At 45.6% G+C, this 27970-nt stretch overlaps 2 protein-coding genes across 4 annotated transcripts; one reads left to right on the forward strand and one right to left on the reverse strand.

The window, feature by feature from the left end:
• Positions 1 to 84: 84 nt before the first annotated feature.
• On the reverse strand, positions 85 to 5149 carry gtf3c4 (general transcription factor IIIC, polypeptide 4). The gene is made up of 5 exons (XM_059005370.1): positions 4753 to 5149; positions 2003 to 3802; positions 1604 to 1734; positions 944 to 1032; positions 85 to 462 (listed from the first exon to the last, which is right to left on the reverse strand). The coding sequence occupies exons 1-5, from the start codon at positions 5056 to 5058 to the stop codon at positions 398 to 400; spliced, it is 2391 nt and encodes a 796-aa protein (XP_058861353.1). The 5' UTR covers positions 5059 to 5149; the 3' UTR covers positions 85 to 397.
• On the forward strand, positions 5108 to 27790 carry LOC131696574 (probable ATP-dependent RNA helicase DDX31). 3 transcript variants are annotated; one of them, XM_059005373.1, is made up of 21 exons: positions 5108 to 5166; positions 6139 to 6261; positions 7008 to 7345; positions 7674 to 7749; positions 7966 to 8009; positions 8367 to 8437; positions 8854 to 8918; positions 9537 to 9581; positions 10254 to 10295; positions 10515 to 10579; positions 10715 to 10834; positions 10936 to 11042; positions 11519 to 11742; positions 11950 to 12126; positions 12949 to 13008; positions 15538 to 15588; positions 16107 to 16246; positions 18150 to 18234; positions 20038 to 20149; positions 21447 to 21627; positions 27212 to 27790. In XM_059005373.1, the coding sequence occupies exons 2-21, from the start codon at positions 6163 to 6165 to the stop codon at positions 27372 to 27374; spliced, it is 2265 nt and encodes a 754-aa protein (XP_058861356.1). In that variant the 5' UTR covers positions 5108 to 5166; positions 6139 to 6162; the 3' UTR covers positions 27375 to 27790. The 3 variants fall into 3 exon arrangements, with proteins under 3 accessions (XP_058861356.1, XP_058861354.1, XP_058861355.1); XM_059005371.1 differs by lacking the exon at positions 5108 to 5166 and adding an exon at positions 5214 to 5565; XM_059005372.1 differs by lacking the exon at positions 5108 to 5166 and adding an exon at positions 5214 to 5537.
• The last annotated feature ends 180 nt before the right edge of the window (positions 27791 to 27970 follow it).

A 27970-nucleotide genomic window follows, 5' to 3' on the forward strand; every position in this document is an offset into this window, starting at 1 on the left:
TGAACACTAAATGGTCCATTGCCATTTCTACTCACTATATTGATAAAGGGTAAAGCACACAGATGTTTGACAGGTCTCAATCACATACAGAACACTTACACACCCCTTCATGAACATTATACAGAATCTACTTTCCGTTTGAGCCAACAAGGAGAGGAGAGGAGAGGGTGGGGTGTACAGATTTCTCAAACCCTTGTTCATCACACTTTCTGCACCAGAGTTCTGAACTGGAAAGTCAAATTACCCATAACTTACATTGATGGGATTTTTAATATACATATATATATAAAAAAATAAAAGGGCATGTGGCAGTTAAACTGTCTGGACAGGAGGTTGGTTTTCCAAAAAGCAGAGTCTCTCCCACAGCAGTCCCTAAAACCATACAGGAGTCCTTTAGTTAGAACAGCGGGGAGTCACAGAAAGTGCAAGGTCCTTGCAAAATCCGTTTTATCCAATCGGGGTCTGGAGAAAAAAATAAATACTAATTCAACATTTGAATTATTTTAATACAAGACGTCTTTCACAGCAGTTTCACCCATTCCAGGTTTTACTACGAGCTTGAGTAGCCACAGTGTGCAGGTAAAAAGCTCGGGCATAGCTTACTTAAACTTACAGTAAAACCAGGACTGAATTAAACTGCTATGCAACGGGAATTTCAAGCCCTGAGCTTTTTTTTTAATATATTTATACTGCTTCCATATACTTCAGAAGAACCTACTTGACTAGTGTACATTTAAATATTTCTAAAAATAAAAAAAGCAAAAGAAATAATGGTTTCAAAACATTACACTACTGAGAAACTCTCCAGCAATTACAAAAGATTACTTTGGTATGAGACATAATGGGATTGTCAGTGTATAGTGTATAGCACAAGCGTTTAGGTCCAGTTAAACAGTTTGTAAAATAGGCTGGCCCACACAACAGAGTAACGGAAGATCCTTACCATCAGGGACGGGATGCCTGGCTATGCTGTCTTGCAACAAACACCTTCTGTAAGACAGCGTCTGACAGGCCTGGTATGACAGCACGCACCTGAAAGAGAACATGTTTCAAACACAGAGTGCCGTGCCTGCGTTTGATGTAGCAGCGCTTCTAAAGGGAAAGCCTCAGCAGCCGAGACGCCTGCCTGAGACTGGCAGAGCTACAACAAGAACATGACGTCCCGGCTCTGCAAAAGCAGGGACGCAGACTCAGGGACCAAAAAAAAACAAGAAAAGGAAATCAAACGAGTCAGTACGCTTGCGTTAATTTTCAGAATCAAAATGTTTAGATTTTCCCAGTCAGCTTGGGATCTGAACGTTCAAAATAAAACAGCGAGCTTTCCAGCTCTGCTTTTGAGGCTTGGATACAAACCTAGGCACAGCTGAGGAAGTCCCTACGTCTGCAGGCTTTCATATCAAACAGCAGCTGATGTTCCCACCCCTAAATTAAATGTAATTTATACAATGCCTCCGAATCCGACTGCTTGAAAATCCTACAGTGTTAATGCAATAATACCTGACAAAAAGGGAATAACAGACCAGGCTTACCCAGCATTATTAACCAATTAAAGAAGAACCCGTTCTCTTACTGAAGGGATTTAAGTGAAGCAGCGCAAGTTTACCTTAGCCACATATGTCCGTTGGAGCAGACTGCCTGCCTACGGTCTGTGAAAGGCAGGACTTCCTTACAGAGGCTGCAGTACTCTGGAAACGTCTGCTTATTCATCTTCTTGAAGATGTGACCAATCAGCACCTGGAGACAGAGGAACAATTAAAGGGCAAAAGGCCCTCTTACTTGGGTGCAGTTACTCCAAATCTATACTCGTAAAGTACATTAACGACTCCTTTCAGACTTGCAATACTACCAATACATAATAATGCTGACATTTAACGCACAACACAAAGCTGGTGTGTGCACTTTGGCATGCGAGTATAGTCCAGTAGTTTGAAGCATATTATCTGCAAGTAAATAAGTACATAAATGAATGAATAAATAGAAAGAAAGGAGTTCCTCTTCTCACCCTGGCGGCCCTGTCCTCGTAGGTGGGGTCGCTCATGAGGAAGTCGCAGACTCCCCTGGTGGGGATGCTGGTGTTCTCTGTGATCCAGGTGTGCAGGTAGACCTCCCCCAGGACCCTCTTCATGTGCTCCCGCGTGAGGTGGGACTCCACGGCCTCGATCCAGGCAATGATCTCGCTCATCTGCTCCTCCGACACGCTGTCCTCCTGACTCTGTCCTCCCATTCCCTCTGAGGTGGAGGCTGTGGGCTCCTCCCCGTCCTCTTCCTCATCCCCCTCCACCTCCTCCTCCTCCTCGCCTCCTCTCCCCGTCGACCCCGCCGAGCCCCCTTCCCTGATGAAGACCTTGGAGTCTTCGTGCGAGGGCTTCCAGCGGGCTTCAGAGGGGGCTTTCTGGAGGGACTGGTAGAGCACCCTGAAGAGGAAGAGCTTGAACCTCCAGAGGTAGGTGGAGCCCGAGGTGTGCACCTTCTCGTCCAGCTCCTCCTGTAGCATGGAAGGGATGCGCTTGTCCCTCAGCACCTTCCAGCGCACCAGGTCCACCAGGTCGGCCTGCTTGAAGAGGTTCTGGATGCTGGACTCCAGGAGCTCAGCAGCAGCCTCGTCGGGGGTCTTGAGGGTGACGAACTGGACCCGGTAGCTCCGACTGACCGGATGCAACCCGTTGGTCAGTCCCTCTGTGGTCACCAGGGCCAGATACGCCCCGTTGGGGCTGGTGGTGATGCCATGCGTCCGCCGACCAGCCACACCGTCGGGCAAGCGGATAAGCTCCTGCTCAAACATCACCGCCAAGTCCGTGAAGATCGGCGTCAGCTTTTTGACGCTGCCATCCACCGAGGACGTGTATATGGCGCCCCCGTATCGGCTGGCAGTCATTGAGGTGATGGGCGTGGAGTGCAGACCCGTGACGTGAGAGTTATGGACGTTCAGGCCGGCTTTGGAGATGAGGAGGAGGCACCAGAAGAGGTAGGAGCCGCGGGCGGCCACCACCAGGCTGCAGCTGCACTTCTGGTAAGGGTGGTAGAGGGAGATGCACTTGATGTTGTGCACAGGGATCTGGTCTGTCTCCTGCCACAGCACCACGGGCTGCCGCAGGGTGAAGTAGCCCTTGACCGCTTTCAGGTTGACCGGCAGGATCTTGACGGGCCCCACCGAGCTGCCCACGATGAGCCCGCTCATCTTGCGCCCGCTGTGCTCGTACTCCCACCACGCCAGCACGCTGGGCGCCGAGACGCCCGACTGGATGGTGTTGCAGGACACGATGGAGTCTCTCCCAAGGAAAGGCAGCTGGAACTGCCAGACCGCCACGTCCCCGTTCTCCAGCAGCACGGCCAGCAGCACCGTGCCCACGTCCTTGCACTCGTTGTTGGTCTGGACCTGCTGGGTGGTGCAGACGCTCGACCACTCCATCCGGACGGGGCACTGCATGCGGTGCCGCCGCTGGAACTCGGGCAGGTCCTCCAGCTCCCCGCAGGGAGCCTCGGCCCCCGACAGCTGGTAGGATTTCTCCTCCAGCATCTCCCCGTACACCTCTGTCAGGTTCACCAAGGAAGTCCACTGGAGGCGGTTCAGGTTGCCATGGATGGTCAGCTGGTTGTCCAGAGTCAAGGAAGCCAGGAGGCAGCGGCCGTTGCTGTCGCAGCCCAGCGGGGACCAGCTGGTGTACTTGAATCCGCGCTGGGGTGTCAACGCCCCTCCCTCGGGGTTCAGCAGCCGGTCCAGCATGAAAGGCTGGCTGACCGTCGGGTCTTTGGAGTTGGCGAAAATCTCCTTGATCTCAGCCACCTTCTTTTCAGGGCCCACCTGCAAGAAACACAATGCAGTTAGAGCGATTCTTACTAGGACCTGGGGCATTCACACCACCGTCACATTGAACTGCAAGTTCACAAATCAGCTCTGAACCTCCAAAGGCATTACAATGGACACCCCAGTAGCATTAGAAATGATGCTTTACTGTGAACAGTTACTATGCCCCCATGTGAGCAGAGTAATTATTATTGCACTGTGTCCTTTGTTTCAGTTGTGGTTATTACTTCTCCCTTACATGCATTTCAATATCTCACACGCAATACTTTGTTATATTGATTTCACACATGTAGTGGTGATGGGTGCAGTGCAATCACAGGTCTAGTGCAGTAGTTTTTGTGCAGAGAAGTCCAGGTATTCATGCAAAGGACAACATTATGTTATATTGTTAACAACTACAAATAAGACAAACAGACAGACAGATTAGATGGGCGCAGTGTACAGATCAAATGAACATTTCGTCCGAACCATTCAAATAAAACCAGGTAATGTTCTGTATAATTATTCGTGTTACAACTAGAAAAAAACACATTTTTATTTTAAAAAAAGCATAAAAGTTGTTATTTTAATGATATCAAGTGCTGACTTATAATACGGTAGCAAAACTTGATTTCACTTGAGCGACTGTAATTAGTTATCGCTACTGTTGACAGATGCTGCGGGTTGTGGCATGGTCAGATATATAAGCTACTGGCAATAAGTGTCTAAACAGAAATAAACACAATACGCTATTTTTTGTTGTGTGTTTGTTTTATTAGAATGCCTTCATTAGCATGCAGCACTCAAGGAAAACACCTACCCGACAGCAACGCAAGCATGCATGAGACACTCCACGTTTTGTTTATATACACAACGCACGCCGAACCAAAACATGCGTGCACACGACGCGGCATGCGCAGCGTGCTCGGTTATCGCTACACGCTCCCGTCGTATGAAGCGACCCTTACCTTGAGCACGCAGGTGCGCTCCGGGACGGGGATGGCTGTTCTGTGGATGACCAGATCCTGCCCGTAGCCGTGGACGTCGCAAACGATTTCCAATAAAGAGATGCTGCTGGTACTGGAGGCCGAGAGTCGGTGGTCTTCGGACCACGACAGCGGTTCCAAGCCGCTCACGGGGCTCTGCAGCTTCACCTCGGGGTCCCGTTTGACTACTGACCCCAGTCCCCTCCATGGGTCCGGCTCGGGCTTCTCTTCTGCCTCTAGTTCAGGTTCCTCTTCGGTCAGAGCCCGCTCTGAGCTCGCCGCCGCCATTTTCCATAGGAGAATTAGAGCCGCGTATCCAGGAAGTGACGGAGAAGGCGGGAGCAGAGTGACGTCGGGCAACCGGAAAAAAACACAACCGAGGACCTGGGAGAAGTGGTTGGTTTAGTTGTTAAGTCTTCTGCCTGTTACGTAAAATATATATATTTAAAATATAAAACAAATAGCAGCATAGTGCTTGAAACAGACTGTCAACGCAATATTTAATTTACAGTTTGCTTTTGTAATTTTATCAACAGACCACGTGATAATTCCACTAAAAATATTATAGATTAAAAATTCATGACTTTTGAAGTTGGTAAAGGATTAAGATACGGTTAAGTAAAAAATAAAATATCTACGGGGCATTTGAAGAGATCTGAAAGTAAAATGTGCCACTGTCGCACATTCTTATCTGGAGTTTGTGATAGCCATTATAGAGGTCCTTACTCATTACAGATTACACGTGTTTCCAGTCACAGAAAGCTGAGGTACAGTACGGATCGTTGAACTAAATCGGTGTGTTTCAGTTTATAATACTAAAAGCTAATATTCGGATTATTCGGATAGAGCAGTAACGTTTTCAGTGGTTGTCCACGATGGAGTCTTTTATTAACTTTGTAATACAGTTACCAGTACAACACTCTGGGGATGAGTCTCAATGTTTAACTAGTACTCTTAGACAGCGTGTCCTACAAATTAGTACGCGTTTAGTGAAATTCATATTTACAACAATACATAAAAACGAGAAATCTGGGTTGTCCACGTTAATTTTTCATAATGATATGGCACCAAAAGGTTTATTTAGATAACATTAAAAAAAAAAAAAAAACTTTATATTTGAGGAATCAAACGTTCAAAGTATTGCTATAAAAAAGGAGAGCTGGTGTAAAATTAACACAACCACGGTTATCCAAACCACATTTAAAAAAACAACAAAAACCAGTATTTTGAAACAAATTTACAGAGGAATAAAAAGCTATGTATTTAAAATGAGGATCATTAGGGGGTGTGTGTTTAATTTTCCCTGTTCGTTAATCTTGCATTAAATTGTCTTTTTTGAACAAAAGTAAAGCTGTCTTTTTTTATTAGGACGGTTTATCCTGTTGTGCTAAAATGGCAGAAGATGGGTTAATGTTGAACATCAGTGACAACCATGTGCTTCACAAGGGGAACAAGATGTTTCAGAAATCCTTCAAGCTTGCTGATAAATGGGTACATTCTATCTATTTGTCGATCTGACTATCTTTCTGATTTTCTGAGCAGTGGTCCACAATAATCTGTAACACAGTACTGATGTAGCCCAAGATGAATCTTCTGTTCAGTACTCTTAATCTCTGTGTTTGTGCCATTTGATGAATTTGTACTTAAATGTCATTTCAATTTACAATGTGAAACAGGATAAGGATAAAAATACATTATGTCCCTGTCTTAAGTGGCGATGGTCAACAAACTGGAGCACGGGTTTAGTGAACTGGTGTCTTCTGATTCACTGTCATATTAATCTAACGTGGCAAATCCCAGATTGAACCAAGAGCCGTATCCACCTCCATGTGACTTCTTTCCATACCCAGCTGCTTAATTGAGCAGACCTACTGTGTATCCCGAGTTGTCTCATCCCAGGAAAATGTTGATTAAATAAATGCTAATCTAAAATTGTTTTGCGCTGCATGTTAACGTTGGAGTTTAAAAGGTAATTTTTTTTTTATAAAGTTTAAAACACAGCAGCATGTGTTGCCCGAGGAGGGAATGCATCTCCAGAACTGTTATGCTTACAAAGCGAAGGATATTCTGCTGACAATTAGATCAGATTTTTCAGGCTGGTGAAGATCCCAAAGGTGCACATCTCTTATGTATGCAAATCACATTTTTGCATTAATAGGCTGTTAGGAAAGCATTTACTGTCCTGGATATAAACAAACCAGAAGCCTAACGCTGCAGATTTTATATTCCTGCTTTAGAAAGTCAGAAAAGCTGCAAAGCGAGCTGCAGAGGGAGGAGACTTGGAAGGGCCCCCCTCGAAACAGAAACCAGGGTCCCCTGCAAAGAGGGTGCCCCAGACTGCAGAGAAAGCGACACTAGAAAAGGGGACCCCCAAATCCCTGCCAAAGATCCATCCCAAGAAGCAGGTGAAAGAGGGGGGCAGAACTCCAGAGACCGCCCCGAAGGGCAAGGGAACCCCGAAAAGCCATCCCCAGACCCACACAGCTGGCTGGGAGGACAGAGAGGGAGGGGAAAGGCCGTTCATCAAGAGCTCGTCCCTCTTCAGAAACAACCCAGAGATCCCCGAGATCCACAGGTGAGGAAACCTGGTTCGGGATATTCTTCAGCACACTGAGAAAGAATACCAGAGTCGGGGAATAATCAGAAGTGCACGTTCTTCTTACTAAATCACGCTTCAGTTTTTACCTGGAGAGGAGGGATGACACTTTCTTTGTTATTGAGGCTCTAACGATGTAGGACACTTCGATTGTAACCCTTACATTTTCTACAGTGTGTACACGCTGTGTATGGAGGATGTAGGGGCTGGCGATCCACATCGTCTCAATGCTGATTGCTCTAGTTTTATATTTCCAGTCACAGCAGGGTCGCTGACTGTTTGTTTGCTTGCTGTCGTTCCTCCCCAGGCCTGCGGTGGCCCCGCTGAAGGAGAAGGTGTTCACAAGCGACTCGTTCAGTGAACTGGACCTGCACCCCCACCTGGTCAGTGCTTGAATGGAAACCCCATTTCTTCTTATTGACCCGATGTAGTAACTGCGGTTACAGTTACCTCCCTTTTTTACTGCAGTTTAGCATGTTAAAAGCATAGCAGAGACAGTGGCTGGTAAATGTATCGTAAGGCCTTTGTGATTTAACTTGGTATCTTTTTAAAAGAATAACCCTCTTATTTCTTTCTCTGGTTTGCCGTTTTCCTCTCAGCTCTCCACTCTGAACAATGTGTTGAAGGTGTCCAGTATGACCAGGTATGTTTTTATTAACTCAATCCTCTGCAGGGATGGAAACATTGCAAAAGCAGTTTGATCCATTCCTGCTTTTACTCTTGAGTTTAATAGAACACACCTGAGCTTGTTACCTATACACACTGTGGCTGATCAAGCTCATAGTAAAACCTGGAATGGGTGAAACTGCTATGCAATAGGAGTCTTATTTCCATCCCTGCACTGTTGGCTTCAAAGAATTCACTTTTTCAATATTTTCTTCACCTGTTTATCGGATGCCGTGGCTCCCTTGTGCGGAGGTTGTTTCTGACTCCAAAAGGGAGTGATTGCGCTCTTCAGTGTTCTTGTCTCCTGCGTCTCTTCATGTGTTTTTCTTTTTAGTGTCCAGAAGCAGACAATCCCAGCACTGCTTGATGGGCGGGACGCTGTGGTTCGCTCCCAGACCGGCTCAGGTAGACAGTGAATTTTAGATTTTTACAGATTATTATTGGTTATTATTACTTCTGTACTATCAACAAAAGCAGAAAATATTTCCTATACCATGTTCTTTAACCCTGCAGGGGTCTGTTTGGGAGAGACGTCACATTCATGGTCTATGAAGCAGAATTGTTAAATATTGAGACGGGGTGACATGGGAGATTCCACACACAACTAGATTGCTGTTTCATTGCTTAGAAACTGAGGTCTCGATGAGCTTTGCAGTTTCTTAGGCACAGATAATTACAAATGACAAACATTTTAAGCGTAAAGGTGTTGCTGATGTGACACGGTGGATGAGATGTTTGGGTGGTTGGGATTTACGAGAGTCTGATGCAGTATAGTTAGTGCTATCACAGTGCTTTGGCTGAATGTGCGCTTGTATCTTCAGGTAAGACCCTCGCTTATGGAATCCCATTGGTGCAATCCTTACAGGCTGTGCAGCCCAAGATCCAGGTAAGGACTTTTTTTTTCTCTCCATTATTTTTGTATGAACCGTTAGTCATTTCATCAGGAAAAACAAACAGTACGTTCTAGTGTTTCTTCTAGTTTCTCAGGGAACGTCTTCGTGGCTCTAAAGTGCGGGTTAAATCGCCAGCCAGTTGCTTAATTAAATTGGTAGTGAGTATCAGTGCTGCGTTTGTAACTGGAGAGTCCTTGGAGCTGATTGCTGAACCTGAGGCATGAAAACAATGCTTTTAAAATCTTTCAATTATTCATTTACCACTGGCATTGTACGTTTTTATAACTGGTTACAGCGCATCACTAAATAAAACTAAATACCCTGTAGGGTCAGATTACTGCTCCTGCTCGTGCTGTGACACGGGCATAACAGAATGCTAATGGATCTTTAGTCCCTTTCCAATGGTACTATATCACAGTGCAGTTCCTTCACTGGACAGGGATGGTAAAACTCAGTTCTGTTGCATGTCAAACCTGGGCAGATAATGTTAAACCAAGCGCTCAAACACGGCACACAAGTCCGGCACTGTGTCTAAAAGGCAAACGGCGTCCAGTCATTAAAAAAATACATCCGATGGGAGGATTTGATGGACTTTGTTGTTCTCGTTGCAGCGCAGCGATGGGCCGTTGGCTGTCATTGTGGTCCCCACCAGAGAGGTACATTCATAACCTTATAAATGCATTGTTTAAATCTCCTTCAGGCACCTGCACACTGTATATTGTACAATGCAACGTGTGTGCTGTAGACACCCAGTCTGTATCTGCGGTGCTGTATTAAAGAGCACCTGTCTATAGTATACCTGTGTATACTGTAGTGCTTGTCTATGGTCCCTTGAGTGGTCATTGTAAGCAGGTCTACAGGTTCTTTAAACTCAGGACCCCTTAAGCTCATACTTGGCCTTTCCGTAAGAGTATAAGATTTGTTACATCGAAAAACTAATATCAGACTACTGGCAAGCCCAATACTTTTTGATGATCAAAATTCTGTGTCTTGTTATAGACCCAATCGGCAACAGCTTTCTGGGCTTGACTTTTCAGTATAACAAACCGTTGCCCAGCTGTAGAAAAACCTACTCAAACTGCTTAGTCTTATTCCTGCTGTTTCTAGTCCATCCTGGCACACGTTGATTTTATCCCTGAGCGTTGCAATCAGTCGTCTTCAACGCAACGGTGTCTCTCTCTCAAAGAAGAAGTAGTTTGTTGAAAGTTTGTGATCTAGTTCAATCAAGAGCATGGCTGGATCTTTCCCAGGCACTATCAGTCCTCCGAGGGGTAGTGATCTTGCAGGCAGACTGTTAACTCGGGTCTCTCTTCTGTCTCTCCCCACAGCTGGCCCTGCAGAGCTTCAACATCATCCAGAAACTGTTGAAGGTGAGGCTGTAGATGGGGCGGGCTGAGGCTTATAGGGACCAGCGCCATGGCTGAGTATCTATTGGAGTATAGCGATCTGGGGGGGGAGGACTCCACTCAACACAGTCCCTGTCCTGCACATGTCCATTCAGTTTAAAGGATGAGAGAACTGGATATATTTCATAGGGTCTGTTTCAGAAGTTTGATTTTCATTGTGTCTGCCTGCCTCTCGTTTCACAGCCATTCACCTGGATTGTACCTGGAGTCCTGATGGGTGGGGAGAAACGCAAGTCAGAGAAGGCCAGGTAAGAGACGGGAAGCTCTGTCACAAAGCGGGTCATTTCAGGTGTTTAAGGTGAGCGGTCACTTCCACTTCAGAAGCTTGCTGCATGGTCGTTGCTCGCTGCAGGAAGTAACCTGCACTTGGATGTTGCCCACAGGTTGCGAAAGGGGATCAACATCCTGATTACAACCCCGGGCCGCCTGGTCGACCACATCAACAACACCAAGAGCATCAGCTTCAGCTGCGTCGGGTGGCTCATCCTGGATGAGGCTGACAGGTCAGCAGACGGGAGCAGTGTCTCCTCTTCTTTTCACGCTCGTGGTTTCCTTTACTCTTGTGTGACGGGTACATTCTGTGTGTGTGTGTGTGTTTGAACAGGATCCTGGACCTGGGGTTTGAAAAGGACGTCGCAGTGATACTGAACGCTCTCAATGCTGCGCGGGAGCAGAGACAGAACGTGCTGCTGTCTGCCACGATGACAGAAGGTAAGACACTGGATCCCCACTTCATGAAGTCTCTTCAAATCCGATTTTATTAATCTAAACAGCAGCGGAATGTAATACAGCCGGTCCCGAAACAGGGATGGAAACAAGACACCTAGCATAGCAGCTTCATCTGTTCCAGGTTTTACTACGAGCTCGATAGGTAACAAGCTCAGGCTTATTAAAATCACAGTAAAACCTGGAGCGGATCAAACCGCTATGCGATGGGCCCGCATACAGCCCTGATTCAGTACAGCAGTGGTTTGCAACCCAGGTCCAAAGACTAGAGCAATGACTGCAGCTACTGTGAGCGTTGGAAAGCAATGCATGTTTAAAACAAATATTCAGTGCCTGGTTGAAAAAAAAAACTTGGACCGCTTCGGGTATTTCAGGCCACTGCATCGTAACTACCATGTGAATACTCGAATGGGGAGACTGGAGGGAGCGCTTCACTGATGCTCTCTGTGTTTTGAGAGCAGGTGTGAGCAAACTGGCAGGTATCTGTATGAAGGAGCCAGTCAGCATCCAGGTGGCTGAAGCACCCGCGGAGCCGCGGGGGGGTGGAGGGGCCTCACTCGGGGCCCCCTCCGGAGGTCTCTCGGAGAGTTTCGCCGTCCCGGAGAAGCTGCGGCAGCACGCGGTGGTCGTCCCCAGCAAACTGCGCCTCGTCACGCTGGCAGCTTTCCTCCTGGGGAAGTGCAAGGTGAGCGGAAGCTCTGGGGTGGGGGGCTGGTTTGGCATTTCCTGTGCTGAGCAACATAGTAACATGGATGTAGCCACTGGCATTTGTCCACTGGGCTAAATTAGCATTAATCTTTAAATTAACAATAATCTTTTTTTCAGTGTTTTAGAAAGAATCCTGTTTATTTAATTCTCCGTTGTTCTCCCCCCCCCCCACCCCTCCATACAGCATGAGAAGGGCCAGAAAGTTATTGTGTTTCTCTCCAGCTGTGAGTCTGTGGAATTCCTCTTTGCCATCTTCAAGGAGGTTCTGTGTAACAATGCAGAGAACCAGAAGAGCGGGGCAGTGTCCCCCCAGCGCCCTCTGCTGGACTTCATGAGACTGCATGGCAACATGGAGCAGGAGGTGGGGACCACTCGCTTTTCCTCCAGTATACTGCCTTCCAGTCCTCGGTACTAACCCCTAAACCACACTGCTGTCTAATCTTTAATCTAACAAAGATACAAAAATGATGTGGTTGTTCCAAGACCCCCCCTACAAACTTTTCTGAACCCCGGCAGGTTTGAAGACCCTGCTCTAACCACTAGGCCACACAGCCTCCCAGTCCCTAACGTCCAGGTGGTATATTATGTCTAGAATCTGCCTGCCGGTTCTGTCCTCTAATCCACACGGCCTCCGAGTTCATAGTTCTAACCTCGAGGCTTCAGTGCCTGCCGGTCCCTCCCAGTCTCCCCTCTGCTCTGTGTGTGCTGGGCGGCCTCCCTGTGTTTTAGCTGCTGCCCTGCTCGGAGCCGAGGCTGGCTGAGCCCTTCTTCACCCAGCTGTCAGTGGGCAGTGCCAGGGGACAGCAGGGCTGCTTGGGACCGGCGCTGCAATCACACCTTTTTTGTTCTCGCATTAAGAGCACTAATGGAACTAAACTGGGCTTCCCATATGGCACTTCTGGGAACTGGGGCAGGGAGGCTGGCACGCTAATCTGCTGTTTTTTTTATATTTAGATATTAAAGAATAGACAACAGGACCAGCCCTTAGTAGATACAGAATGTAACAGTAAATGTGGAGATGTGCATACAGTATGCTGAATAAATACTTGAATATGTTTCCTCTTTGTCATCTCATGTGAAGTTTTTGCAGTACGATTCTGCATGTATGCTGTGTGTAATAATTCTGTTTGTGCATGCAGTTTGCTGTCTGTCAGTATTGTAAAATGAACTCTTCTCTGTGCAGGAGAGGACGGAGGTGTTTCAGAAGTTTTCCCAGGTGAAGTCTGGCATCCTTCTCTGCACGGTAAGTCGACAAACGAAACAGTTCGAGGGCACTGAAAACAAACTTGCCAAGACCAGCGAGGAGGCCAGCACAGTGTTTTAACGCACGGTGAAGCACTCTGTGCAACAGAGTGGAAGAGCACAGTACCATGGCACGGGTCCTTTGACTGGCTCCCAAGTACGTTTTTATGGACGTTTAGATTGAGATCATCCCTTTAACTTGAAACACTCTAACAAGCTCATTCAAAGCAGGCTGATAATGCGGTGCAGCTGAGAGATATCGTTATTACAGGTTAAGATTAGATGCGGACGTGGGATGGCTGATATCACATAAAAATCATAGTATATCACATAAAATGATGGTCAAGCCTGATGAATGGGGATAGATATATATATATATATATATATATATATATATATATATATATATATATATATATATATTTCCCTCACACAAGAGCACAGACACTCGGTACATTATGTCAGCACTCGTATTTAAAGGAATTTAATTAATATGCTAGTACTCTGTACTTGCGACTCCACATTCCAGTGCCACAGGACATAAACCTGTTTCACTCTTTCAAGTAGCAATACAAAATAAAAAAAAAAAACCTTCCGTCACCTCTTTCGAAACCAAAACAAAACAACAACCCTGCTGTTATGCAGGTCACTGTCTGTTCCTCATCTCTCTCCCTCTAAATGAAACCAAACACCCCCGTTTCATTTATTGGTGACAGCTGCCGCAAAACAAACTCAAGGAGCGAGAGAAATGATCTGTCAGTGGAAAGTCCTTTAGCCCGCGCTGCTAATCTGTCACACGCGGTTTGTTGTTTACCGTTCTCCTGCTCGCTCGCTGCCCAAGGTGGCATTTGCCGCGGAACGGTGACAGATGCTGACCTGCAAAAGTGTGAATCTTGCCGCTTTCCCCTGCTGCCAACCTGTAAATTACAGCTATCGGGAGTAATTAGACCTGATAAAATCCTTCTAAGCTCCGTCTTCCTCCCCCCGGCTGTGACACGGAACGAGGCTTAAAAGGGAGAGGGTTGATCTCTCATCAGGCGCCGCTCCTTAACCCCGTCCTGTCCAAGGTGCACCCCCAAACAGGCAGCCACGGCTTATGACATTGCAACCGATTAGCGCACAGGGAGCCCTCTTGTTCACTATGATTTTAACTACCTCAAATACTAATACAAAATTATTATTATAACAATATTCTACGGCTTTAATATTACGGTGATGTACTGCGAATAGCAGAATTGAAACGCAGTGTAATGCCCACACTTTATTAGCTCGAGTGTCCCTTTTCACTGTTTAATTCAGTGAGAAGGGAGGAAGAAAATGAAAAACGTAATCCAGCTTACTAAAATGAATTTCAGAATTATACAATTGTCTCCCCCTCAGTAGACGTGTGGGGGGGGGGGGGGGGGGGTGTCTTAACATGGCAGCTCTGTAGCGTTGTACATACAGAGGGATCAGAAATCAGAAATGACAGGTTCAACTGCACAATTAACAAACTAGAAAAGAGCAGAAAACATATTTTTGAATCCTGTTAAGATGTCTACTAGATACAAGAAGAAAAGATGTTACTGTAAATGCGGTTATTATAAATATAGCACAGCCAGAAAGGGTTTTTTCTGTATATACTTTACACTGTCTATGCCAAATAAATCTTTTAAAAAATAAGAGTCGGTTTGCCTTTAAGTAATTCACCTGAAGCGAAAGGTCACTCAGTGAGTGCTTGTCATTCACTGGCCCCCCCGGCGCCTGTTTCCTGACTGCCTGAGCCAATCGCCTTCCACCCTCGTCTCACTGCCACCGATTATGTGGTGCAATCTGTCGCCCAGCCACCGGGGGGCGCCACCCTGCCGGCCGCCTTCCGCACACGGCAGTAATGACTTTTGGCAGCCCGGGATGATATGCGCGGGGAGGGGGGCAGTTAGGAGCTCTCTCTCCCCCCTCGGTTCAGTCGCTTTGCAAGATTCTTTGGTGAATAAATGAGTCGTTTTAATCCGACTGACAGGCTGGCAGTGCCCGGCTCTGCCCTCCATCTGTACTCCCGGCCAGCGCTGTGCCAGACCCCAGGCTACCTAATGTGCCAATCCAAGACACAGCTTATCCTGGCTGCAGCATCGGGGACAGAAGGGTTAGAGCGCCACGATCCAGCAAGCGACAGCAACACAAGCTATTTATATAAGAGGAGAGATTAGCCCATCTTTAAAGCTCACTACTAGATCTGGAGGTAGAAGACACGTACTGTACACTGCGTTTTAAATGATGTATTTTTTAGCGACAGTATGTCTATAAAGGATCTGTCGATATTACTGTTTTTTCTCAGTGCATCATCTGAACAGCTTCTTCAATGCAGAAGCACTGATTGTTACTTTATAACAGCATAAGCAGAGCTGCTCAAAATCTATTGAAATGACCCTGCTCTGTTCATCTGTAACTTTGCCCTTTCCCATTTCTAAGTGAGATTCAGAAATCAATACTGTATATAACATATAGATTACATACCTGAGGTGTAATTCTTTATTGTGTATTGTATTGATAGGATGTGGCAGCGCGTGGGCTGGACCTGCCCCAGGTCACCTGGATTGTTCAGGTATGTTTGTTTGAACGCCTCTCTTGAGTTTGTAGATTAGCTTCTTTTGTAAAGCAAATGATCCCAGACTTTTACTGAATTTGTACTGTACAGGGATGGAAATAAGACTCCTATTGCATAGCAGTTTCACCAATTCCAGGTTTTACAACAAGCTTGATTAACCACAGTGTCTCCGTAACAAGCTCAGGTGTGTCTTTACAAACTCATAGTACAACCAGCAGTGGGTCAATCTGCTATGCAATGGGAGTCTCATTTCCATCCCTGCTGTATATATAAAAGGTAAAATACAAATGCAGTGCTGTTCATCATGCTTGTCTTTTGGGAAAAAAAACAAACTTCATGATAATCTGTATCAGTATCTGATTGTATCATAGTTCGTATTTCCAATCGCTGTGTCTCCTACGAGTTAACAGAGGCTGTGCAGTCTCGGGGGAATCCCAGTGCTGTGTTAAACCCACACAGAGACACGCCGCCCCCCCCCCCCCAACCCCCGTAACATGTTGGCCGTTGTTTTGCAGTACACAGCCCCGGCCTCGCCCGCAGAGTATGTGCATCGCGTGGGGCGGACCGCGCGGATCGGCACACAGGGGAGCAGCCTGCTGTTCCTGACCCCCACAGAGACAGACTACCTGGGGGTGCTGGGCTCTCACAACATCAGGTCAGATGCAACAGCCCTGTACTACTGCTTGCATGCTATTATTCCAAGGTCACTAGCAGCTGGCTGGCGGACGTTTTGGCGAGTGGACCAAAACCGAATAAACAAATAAAATGAGATGCGCATCTCAATGGGTTTGAGTGATTAGTTTGCTGGACTGATTTCTTAGAGATAATTGCATTGATTTGCACCGAAGTGGCATCAGATTGCTACCTGAACAGCCAGCAGAAATGGACAGCTCTAGTCTGTGAGTCCTTGTTGCTCTTTGCCCTGCCCTATTCGAAGGGCGAGAGTCCCACGCCGGCACAGAGGCACGCTGCAAAGCTAAAGCAGGCTGAACTGCTAGTCCTCTGTGCTCGTTTTTGGAAGGTGAATCTCTGTTTTGCCTCTTGTCCAAGGTGCACGGTGAGCCAGTGTGCACATCAACGAGGGCTGACAAATTACCCAGAATATTCGGATAGGCAGCCATCACCGAGCAGCAGCAAGTGCCGTCACTGTAAATTGCCGTCTGCCTTTATGAAGGGGAAATCATAGAGACAGCGCTGACAGCTTAATTTAGCACCAGGGCCGGGAGGCGTTGTGTGACTGTGCTTTGTATAATTGATAACGCAGTGATCCTCACCGTTCAAGGGAGCAGGAGCCCCTTTCACCTTCAGGCATGTGCCGCTGGACTGGGCTGCTCACCTCCGAACCCCCTCCCCTCTCTTAACCTCTCATAGTTTCGTTCTTTGGTTGGCATGATGGACGCGGGTACCTTTTTTTATTGCACTGGGAGGGCAGCCAGATTTTCTGGGCTGTGTTTTTCTTTCCGGTACACCTGTCTCTGTTTGTCAGCCAACCTGTAATTCAAACCTGTTCAGCCGTGAATCGTTCTCAGTCCAGAACCTAGAAGTTTTTGTTCGATGGAGGCTTTGGCAAAACTATAAATTGATATAGTCAACGGAGTGAACGAGGACAAGAGTGTGTGTACAAATGTCATGCATGATACATTAAAAAGAAAGAAATAAGGATGGTGGGGTTATTACAACAGAGAAGTTTCGTCTCCGTACTCTCCCTTTGCCAACAGATACGTTTATTGTTCTGTAGATAATACCAAGATATATATTTAATTTAATTAAAAAAGTGAACCAGAATTATTAATTCAACAAATATACAAAACAACAGATATACACTTGAGCGATAGATTAGCGGTTATCCCCCTGAAAAAAATTCAAAGAACACATATTGACAGATCCTTATAAAATCAGTTTCATTTTTAAAACAGTTACAGTGTGTCCAAAGGAAGCTCGTTCCACTTAGAGGGACCAGAGCATGAGAAGGCTCCTGAGCCAGCTTTAGTTCTGCTTCTTGCGACAGAAAGAAATCTCTGCTCAACACTTCTTAGGTAGATTAAATACGAGACACAATGCTGTTCAGGTACTTCTGGGAAAGGTTATGATAGCAGTGCGCACCATGCACAATTGCATTTAGAAACGACACAGAGGAATTTAGAACAGGATGAGTAAGTGAGTGATGGCAGACAGTTCCTCAGAGCCGCGCGGGGAGTGTGTTTCCCCCCTGCGGAGTGCCAGCTCCCTCCAGTGTTAGAGAGAGAGAGGCGGGAGCTTCAATGTGTTTCATTTCTTTAGAAGATCCTAACAAAGAAATGGGACGCATGTCATGTGAAGGGCACAACAGCTTGTTGTTGAAGCTGGTTTCTTGCCCTGTTAGCTAGTCATTATTTCCAGTGTTTATTTTGTTGTTGTTGTAACTCAGCATCAAGCTGTATTCCTTCACCCTACCTGAGAGGTTGCATGAGTTCAGTTGATCTGAAAAATCAAAGCTGCAATCAACAGATTGTTTGAGCAGCGTGTTCATTGTTTCACGCGGCACTAATGTGTGAAAAATTCGAATGTCTGTCTTCCAGCATGTCGGAGATGAAGATGGAAGATATTTTAGCAAGCCTCATGTTGGAAGACGGGGTTAAAGGACGGGGGCAATGGGGTAACAAGGTAGGTGTTCATTTACACAAGCCAGATACTTGCAGGAGTTCATTACTGATCTTGCAGTGAACTAGTAAACCTTTCCTTTTAGCAACAAAGGCATTTATGTACAGGATAATTAACATTAAACAGTGAAAATGCAACGTATTCATCAATCATTCTAATTTATGGCTGGGGGGGGGGGGTGTCATTCAAAGGAAACAAGTTCTTATTAAAAATCCCCCCCCATTATTAATAAGACTATTCCCAGAGGATATCGAATTGATACAATTGAGTCCTGAAGGTCTGCATTCTATTCAATGCCTCCCTGCTTCAGCACTAAATCCACTGAAACACAGAGAGCACCGCTCAACAAAAAAACAAACACGTGAAACCCTAGCAAGTGCCGTCCAGTCCTAATCCCGCTTTAATTTCCTTTTGGAACCCGCGCCTGTAATTCCAGGCTCTCTCTCTATATTGGATTTGGGGTGGCCGTGTATCCGCCAGGCTGTAGGGTCTGCGCAGAGCTCAGTGATGAGGGCTACACAATAACCAGCCAAGAGATCAGGGCCTGACTGTGTTTGTTTTACACTCAACTGGGATTTCTGCCTGTTTAGGAATATATAGCTACAGATATAGATTTAGATATACAAGGCTGTGTATATCTGGACCGAGTCGACCCTGATTCAATCATCCATCCACAGGCATGATGCCTCCTGCTTATTCATTTCAAACAGTTTCTTTATTATTATGGTTGAAGGATTGTTCAATCCAGCAGGGGAAAGGGCAGTCATTTTCATTCATATAAAGAAAAACAAAAAAACAATATATATACATTGAAACTGTATTGATATTGAAATACTGACGATGCAGAGAAATGTTTTATGAATATATTGAGTATATGCATGTATTTAATATGTGTTTGCGTTTACCACATAAATAAAAATATTCATAATGAAGAAAAAAATATTAAAAAAATATATATATATTTAATCTCATGAATACTTTTATGTGTTATATGTCAGTTTATATAGTGTATGTGTCAGTGTGTGATATTAAAAAAAGAATAAAAATGAAATGATGTATATATAATCACACATAGGCACGCATATATCATTTTTTAAATATATATGTGTTTTTCTCGGACAGCCCCACGCAGTTGTATTAGCACACAGGCCATGTACTGTGTAGAGAATTCTACCTCCTCTGTCCTGTTTTAAGTCGCTGGCAGGTGAACGGTGTGTCTAGATGAAAATGCAATAGCGACACTAATCCAAACGCATACACACACTGCTGAGTGTTATATTTTAGTCTCTACAGTGCTTTTCAGAATGTCGGTCTGACCAGCAAATCCGTTAATTTAACGCTATTAGAAAGCCCCAAACAGTTACAAGCAGAAAGTTACTGTGAATGCGTGTTTCTGATTTGAGAAGTTGCCGAATGTTCTGCCAAGGGTTTACTCTGCAGACTTCAAACAGGCTGTCACAGAGATATGTATCAGGTGTTTACAGTTACCTCCAACAGGTAGAGATTTCAGCCCATTGTAATGGGTGACCAGTTACAGGCTTCGTTAAGTGTGTCGGAGGAGGCAGAAAAGGCAAACTGTAATCACGCTGGCTTGAGATGGCCTCGTCTCTGAGGCACAGATCTCTCCCTTTTCTTTTTAGATTTTCAGTAATATTGAAGGGATTAACCCAGCCGGCCCCTAGGTGGTTGCTGTTTCATTTTACTCTTATTAAAATCTTAAGAACCTGCTTTATTATTCCTGTTTGAAACTGCCTCAATTATTTAGTCGTCTTTGTGTGTGTGTTTTTTTTCCTCATCTCTTTGTAGAAATCCCATGGGGCTGTGCAACAAGAAGTGCGAGAGCGGGCCACAGTGTTACAGACGGAGTTTGAGAATTTCGTCCATTCCTGCGAGGAGAACGTCCAGGCAGCCAAGAAAGGTCCGTCTCCATTTCCAGGGATGGAAATAAGCCTCCTATTGCAAAGCAGTTTCACCCATTCCAGGTTTTACTATGAGCTTGATAAGCCGCAGTGTATAGGTAACAAGCTCAGTTGTGTCTGATTTACACTCCTACTGAAACCAGGAATGGATCAAAGTGCTATGCAGTGAGAGTCTTACTCCCATCCCTGTATAGGATATGCAAGAACAGAAATGGATATCAGCTTTTCTGGTAGCCCTGGAAATGGGTTGCTGTCTGTTTAAGAGTCATGTTTTCCGTGCTGCAGATCTCGCTGATCAGAAATGAAAGCGCTTTTTTTTTTTTCCCCCAGCAAACAGAGACTTAACCGAATCCCTCGCTGCTACACCAGGGCCGTCCTTGAAAATGACTCTTTTTTTATTACAGTTCATAAACGCTCGGTCCCACAGCGCTCCCGGGAAATTTCACATAAACTTTGAACAAACAGACATTAGCCTCCTAGTTTTAACAATCCATCTCCGCACACGAAAATAACTCAGTCAATCACGGCTCCCGAAAACTGCCATGGCTTCTGCAAAAACGAAGTAAATAGCAAGGCGGCAATACATCTATCAAACATTATTGAACTGAAAGGGTAGGACTTTCATATAAAACAACAAGCCGTTTTTTATTTTGAAGGGGATATAAACTTTATCAGCCAACAAGGTGGTTTAGTGGTTTGCAAAGATTATTTTAATTGGGAGGCAGCAGGATTCAATCTAAGTCTGAGTATCTTGGGTTGTGATGGGAGGTAGGGTAGGCTGCATTATACCACACTAGCTCAGTAGTGCGCAATCAAAACGTAATAAAACCATGCACTCCCCTTTGACTCCTTACACAACTGGCTTTTCAAAATGTGATCATTTGGAAATGTTTTTGGTGGTATGAACAGGGTGCTAGACTTAAAACAGTAGCACACACATGTGGATCTTCCAGTACATTACAGTACAGGACCGTCTGCTTCCTTAATTGTTGAATTGAGCAGATCAGAGCGCTGTTGCAACCTGAGCGTTTCAAAAGATTTGTTTAAGAGAACATTGGTGTTCAGTAAACAAGGTCCTGGAATAGACTGCCTGCCACAAATAAGTATCACTGATTTAGACTAATACTCCATTCACAGTCCCTGAAAATCCTCACGTATTGAAAACTGTATGATAAGCTGCAGTGTTGGAGATGGAAAGTGGTAATATTGTTCTGTGCTTGTGTGTTCTTGAAGACAGAAACTAATAAACAAACAAGGGCTTTAAATGTAGTTTTTTTTTGTTTGTTCGGTCTCCAGCCCTGCAGTCGTTCGTGAGAGGCTACGCCACGTACCCAGCCAGCCTGAAGCACATCTTCCACATCAAGACCCTCCACCTGGGCCACGCGGCCAAGAGCTTTGGGCTGAGAGACGCCCCACAGAACCTGAGCGCCAGCCTGGGCAAGGCCAGGCACAGCAAAGCCAAGGAGCAGAAGAAGAGGTGAGAGGCTGGAGTGGGGAAGGGTAGGGTGGGAGATCGATCGCTAGGGCAGGCACACCTGATCACAGTCATACCAAACTTAGTTATAGCAGAAGTATTTTCTAACTTTACTTTGATTTTAATTATTCTTTAACCAGGAATAACCCAATTGAGATCGAGGCCTGGCAAGATGACCAGGAACAGTAATTGAATATAATTAAAAAGAACATTGCTCTAAAAAACCCCAATATCATCACACATTCAATCTGGGAGCATTAACACTTTGATCATTCTCGGAACCTGCTCATTAAAATTGAATTGCAGTCATTGTTCTAGCTGATACATTTGGGTTATTTATCGGATGCATCCTGTATGCTCCAGTCCAGACTGTTCCATGCTGTAACTAAATGCCAACGCAGGACCTTCTCCAAGGCACTTGATAATTAAGTGTAAGACTAGATCGTAAACTGTACTTGGGTATATTAACCTGTAACATCGAGCCTAGGTAACCTTGTACACATTACCTTATAGAGGCTTTGCAATTTTACTTTACATGTTTAAGCAGGTGCAAGCCAGTGCCGAGGAGGGTCTAGCAAACTTTCCTTTCAAGACCCTGCCATAAAGAAACTGCACAGACAAAAAAGTCTTTATTTAAATTAAACTACAGGTAAAGCACTGGAGGCAACAACACTGAAATACACTGGAGAGACATGAACTGTAGATGGCTCTCACAACGTCTTTTTTTTTTTTTTTTTTTTTTGATCGCTTGAAAGCAGCGTTCATCTTCTTTGTAACACAGATTAATTACTAGCAACACGTTTCCCAATCGGGTAGGTGTGGAGCTGGCTTTGGGGAGAAGCCTCGTCTCGCTGGGGCTTAGACTGCAGTAGCCCTGTAGCAGACAGGCAGTTCAGTCCGAGGGGGCCCTGGTGTGGGGCTGGCTGGTCTGAGGTGCAGCTGCCAGTGATTCAGGGACCAGCTCTGTAACACGAGAGACTCTGAGATAAAGATGCGCCTGACAGCTGCAGAGCTAGCGGAGAATCCTCTTCATTTCCACACCTTTGTTCCACCCTGAATGTCCACCTTCCCCGTATAGAAACGGCTCCCTGATTAGCATGCAGAGCTCCTATATCCAGGGCTGCTCAGGTTAGCTCTGGGTCTTGACAGGCTGTAATTGCAGCGAGCCTGTGTTGTGTCTCTCTTGAATCTGCTGTATAATGTATACGAACAGGCCCTGCTTATCGATCTTCCATCTATCGTGGTAACCATCAACCTATCCACTCCCCCTCTCTCTCTCTCTCTCTCTCTCTGTTTCTGTACTACTTTCACTCTGTTTGTACAGTATATATCTGCCACCACCACATTCTTTTACCTCTGAGTCCTTCTTCCTGTCTTATAATCGATGGATCTATCCTTTCTACTGTTGTTCTATACATCTGTTCGCCTCTCTGTAGATATATGTGTATCTTTATTATTTGTCCATAAAACATAATCTACATTTGTCTGTAACCTGGGAATCTGTGTGTGTATCAAGTCATCCCTGTCTGTCTGCATAGAGACTGAATGCATGACCTGCAACATTTGTTGGATCTCTGAGTCCTGGTCAGCATTTGTGTAAGAGAACTCCGAAATAGACCGTTACGCTGTGCTACTGATTATAGCAAAGGGACAGTTTTATTGAGGTGTTGTTTCTGTGCGTTTAGAATCATTCAGAAGTGATTTCCGATGACATGCCCACCAGGATAATGCACCCCTTCATTGAGAGGGGAGTCCCAGGGAGGAGAGCAGCTCATACTGATGCACATTACAGCAAAATGATCACGTTTCAATCCTGCTGTTATACTGCATTCCTACTGAGAAGCCAATGAGACTGCGAGTTGCATGGCATGGGTGTGCCTGTTTGTTTTAGCGTGGCCGGACCTGCACAGCGCGTCTTTATGCCTTCGCTGGGCTGGTGCTCTGGGGTCCTGGCCCCTCGAGTGGTTTAAGCTGGAGGGTCTGGGTACTGACTTGGCAGACGGGAGTGCTTGCATTCATATCGGATCAAAGAACTCAAGCAGGGGGAGGGAGGAGGGGATACAGCCCTTAAGTTCAGTGATCAGAATGCTTATGTGCCAAATTTTGGCAGGCGGTTAGCTGCCTTCTTTTTGGCAGAGCTAAAAGACTAGAAATTAGAAACTGGAGTTTAAAATCCACTTCAGTAGCGAGTAAAGTATATTGGGTGGTTTGGTGGCTTTTGTTGCCACATGTTTGATGCTCGTGGTGTGCAGCCCACGTCAGAACTCTGCCACACAGTTTGGCACATGTATGCCCACAATGAGGGCGGGGGTTGAGATGACATGCACACAGGTTAAGGCATTTGGGCAGTGCAGGAAGGTGAAGTCTACATACTAGAAAAGATCAGTTAGAGGATGGGAACAGTCGAACGTCACAGTGCTTTGTAAGACGCTGTCTTTTCAAAAGTTTAATTAAGTTAGTAATAGTAATGTCCTGCGTCCGTAACAGTTCGCCTCATTAGTACTGCAGTGCTAACTCAAGACTGGAAAAAAATGTAGATGTTGTGTTTTTTTTTTCTTTCTGGCAGGTGAAGGGTTAACCCCGACTAGCACACACCTGCAGGAAATGCTGTGGTGTGCTGTTTGTATTTCACACCATTAATGAGTCTGAGAAGCCAGCCCTGTCCACACATACCACTCTGTGGTCAGTAACGTTCACCTATGCTCCAGGGGGTCAGCGTGCAAGCCGTGGCCTGGCTGTGATTACGAGTCCCGCTGTCTGTTTGGTAAGAGGTGATCAGTGAGTCTCCCCAGAGGCATCCTGGATTGGCAGAGAGCAGGGGCAGACCTCCCTCTGAATCAACACATATTGGATATTAGATACTCGTTATTAACCCTGGCAGCTTGTGCTGCTCCCCAAGGAACCATTATTACAACTCTTTAGTTTTCTCTAGTTTTGTGACTTTTATGTTCTGCATGTAGCTTCGGAAAACATACTGGATCTTGAGAATCCAGTGTTGATTTATATAATTTTGATCAGTTCAGTATAGATTCGGTCAATACCGAGTCAGTGTTGGAGATCTTGGAGCCGGTCAGTATAACACAGGGATCTCTGTATAATCTCTGTTTTTTATTATTTAAATTATACAATGGAATGGTAGTATTACAAAACACATAATGTTTCTACATTACTGAGTAAGGAGTTTTAGTTTTCCGATTTCGTTTGAACAGCATTGGTTCAGGATTTAAGTGGCAACTTCTGTTCGGACAGAAAGATCGGCTAGCGTAACTACTCTTGTGTGAAATTCTATACATCACCTGTGTGAGACTCAGAGAGAGAACGAGAGGGAGTGAGAGAGTTAAAGAAGCCCAGCTCCTCTGCCCTCTCCCTGTATCAGTTGCTTTGGAGCCCCGGTCAGGTTGAGGTCAGCCAGCGATCCTGCTGCCTGGCTGCAGGTGAAGGTCGCGTCTTCGGAGGCAGGAGGTTAATGAGCGGTCAGCTCTGGAGGCTGGCAGCACAGCGGGCAGCGTCAGACTCTCAGGACCAATTAGCGGTCACTTAACCCCTGCAGCATCTCGACACAGCTCTCTGCAGCCCGCAGTAGCTTTAATTGGCTTTTTCTAGAGTTATTTTCCTCCAGTAATTGGCATCGAGTCAACATGATAAAGAAGTTCAAATGAACCCATCACACGGGACAAAGAGCCAGTCCCACTGGGCTTGTTGCCAGCTGGATGAAGAGGTGGCGTCGGGGAAACCAGTGGTTTGACTGGGAGTCTAGTAATTGCAAAAGGGCTTCTTTACTCCAGTTACCTATAGCCAGGGTCCCCCTTGCAAATGAGATGTGTATCTCCTTTGGGGTTGATATGATTTCCACGCATACCCATTTAGAATCGGGACAAGTCATGTATCAAGTGAGGTCTTCTCCTAGGGCTCAGAATGTGTGATAAACAAGCCCCCACACACACACACACTCAGCCACTACGTCCAGCAGTGACACCTTGCTCCTGGCAGGTGAGACTTCATTACAGGTGTTTGTGGCTCCAGCTTTCTCCTGCCCTAGCCCAGCCCCCCAACAGACAGCTCTTAATGAGGTGATTACAGGAGAGGCTGAGCCTCTCCTCATGGACACCTGAATCACTTTTGAGTCCAAAGAATATACCAGCAAGAAGCGGCACGGAAAGCCCTAGACATGAGCTTACATACATAGGCATCAATATACTGTATTCATATAATCTTGTAAATACTCACTGAGGCATTACAGGCAGACAGTAAAGCGCTGCACATGATCATTGTTGTGTTTTTATACCTTTTCCATAGATTTCCGTGCTTATTGGGAGCAGAGGTTACCTGTAAATATGAGAAAGAGTAGAAACTCACAGCTATATAATACTAGGCGGGATGGTTTTGTGATGTGGACTGCTTTCCACTGTGGACTTTGTTCAGACTGTTAAAACTCATTTTGCTTGTGACCTGCACCAGAATTAAAGCCAGGCTGAATTTACCTTAAACCTTATAATGCATACCGCCTCCCGACTCCCACCACCAGCTTTTAATGCAAGAATACATTCTTATGAAGTAAAGAAGAACACGCTAGTTTAGAGTTAAAGAAGTGTAGAGAAATGTGATGCTCATGTATACTAAGGGGACCAGCGACAGGAGTGAGAGGGTTTGATAGCTGAGAGTGGAGAATCATTGGGAGTTACGTGGTGTTGAATTACGTGCACAGTAAAGCATGTATAGAAGACACACACATCAAGTGGAAATGACTGAGTGTAAAGAATACTTTTTATAGTCACCTTTTTTGTAATTTGCACATGCTTATACCTACCTCTACCAGCAGGAGTCAGTGTGGAAGGAAAGCGCATTTACGGGAGAGATACAAATGCATAGTGACAAATCTGAGCCTTTAAATGCAAAGGGCATCCCCCTTTCAGACCAGGTTGCTTATCCCCTCTGTGGCTTTTGTCTTTGGAATGAAGGCTTTGGCACGGGCCCCCAGGGGGATTGGGGCTCCGATCCCCTGTCCCTCTCCTCCCTGCCCTTGCTCCGAGGCGGACACGAACGCCAGGAGTTATTGATCAAATAATCACTCCCGATCTAAGGGCAGCCTGTTTTACATTGTCCCCCTGCTGTGGGACATGGCTTTGTTACTGCTGGCTGGGGGATTGTTTCAAAAGCACCTTTCATCTCTTTCTTCCAGTCGTGTTTGCTTGGGGGGCGGGATTAAGCTGCAGTCGGATGGTTGAAATCTGCAGTTCATCTATGGTGTATGACCTAGTCTTAATGTTCCTGCTGTTTTTATTTAAATTTTATTTTTTTATGGAAAAATCCTTACGCAGATTAGATATATCTAATGATGCGAACGCAAAATCTTGTTTCCAACAATGCCTTATCCCTGTAGAAGGAATGGCAGGATAAATGTAATGGGGTGCAAGTTTATTTGTTAATTTACATATCACGTGCCTTAGTTGGAATTTAATACTGTTTCCAAAAAGTGTTACAGTGCTCCCCAACACAATGTACTGTGATTTATTAAGCCACCAGCACAGCTAGTATTCATTGGAGAAAGCAGCAGAACTACTGCACTTAAACACCTTCTGTTTCCCAGGCCTGTCAAGAAGATGAGCAACAAGGAGAGAATGGCTGAGATCCTTCGCTCCGAATATTCCAGCGGGATCGAGTCCGCAGCTCCCAACAAGCAGAAGCAGAAGACGGGCTTGAAGATGCACAGAAAGCCAGGCCAACGCAAAGTCAGGAAACAGCAGGCATAACCAAACTGCTCCCTGCTGGCCTTAGCGGAACACCCCCGCTCTGTGAGAGCGTGGATCAGGTCTCTGGAAGAGCTGGAGAGAGACGCCGCCGTCATTGCCCCCCCCAAGAGCCTGTCTCCATGGCCTCCGTTCCGAAGGTGGTGTCCTGCAGGACGACTTTCAGCTTCTCTTTGAGACAGCCTTTGCTTGTAGCTTCAGTGACTGGGAAGAGACATCCGGCAATGATTGTCTGAGATGGGGCTTGAGCCTGCACTGTAATGCACTGTAATGTGGTCCTTGAGTGTAAGAAAAGAAACGATGAGCTGCCACTGGTACACGACACAGCTGCGGTACTGTATTTTGATCCAGTGGCTAAGAGAATTACAACTTGTACTAGCAAACATGCATACTGTCTAAATTAAAAGTTTTTTTTGTTACGATTTGTGACAGCTTGTCTGTGCAATTATATATATATATATATGTATTGTATTGTATTTTTATTTTTTTTTATCATTTTCCAGAGTTCTGGTAGATAATTACCGATATGTTGTGCAATTTGGACCCCAAACCAGGCTGAGAATATGGCACCAGTAGCATTGCCAGATTTTGAATGCACT

Source organism: Acipenser ruthenus, chromosome 31 (genome assembly GCF_902713425.1).
Source record: "Acipenser ruthenus chromosome 31, fAciRut3.2 maternal haplotype, whole genome shotgun sequence".
Classification (NCBI taxonomy): domain Eukaryota; kingdom Metazoa; phylum Chordata; class Actinopteri; order Acipenseriformes; family Acipenseridae; genus Acipenser; species Acipenser ruthenus.

Excerpts from the sequence above, each read along its gene's own strand:
- gtf3c4 (XM_059005370.1), bottom strand. The coding sequence starts at position 5,058 with ATGGCGGCGGCGAGCTCAGAGCGGGCTCTGACCGAAGAGGAACCTGAA. Across the intron at positions 1,735-2,002 it reads ACGAGGACAGGGCCGCCAGG|GTGCTGATTGGTCACATCTT; the intron begins GTGAGAAGAGGA and ends CTCTGTCTCCAG. Across the intron at positions 463-943 it reads CAGGCATCCCGTCCCTGATG|ACCCCGATTGGATAAAACGG; the intron begins GTAAGGATCTTC and ends TTTTTTCTCCAG.
- LOC131696574 (XM_059005373.1), top strand. The coding sequence starts at position 6,163 with ATGGCAGAAGATGGGTTAATGTTGAACATCAGTGACAACCATGTGCTT. Across the intron at positions 6,262-7,007 it reads TCAAGCTTGCTGATAAATGG|AAAGTCAGAAAAGCTGCAAA; the intron begins GTACATTCTATC and ends TTCCTGCTTTAG. Across the intron at positions 8,438-8,853 it reads TCGCTCCCAGACCGGCTCAG|GTAAGACCCTCGCTTATGGA; the intron begins GTAGACAGTGAA and ends TTGTATCTTCAG.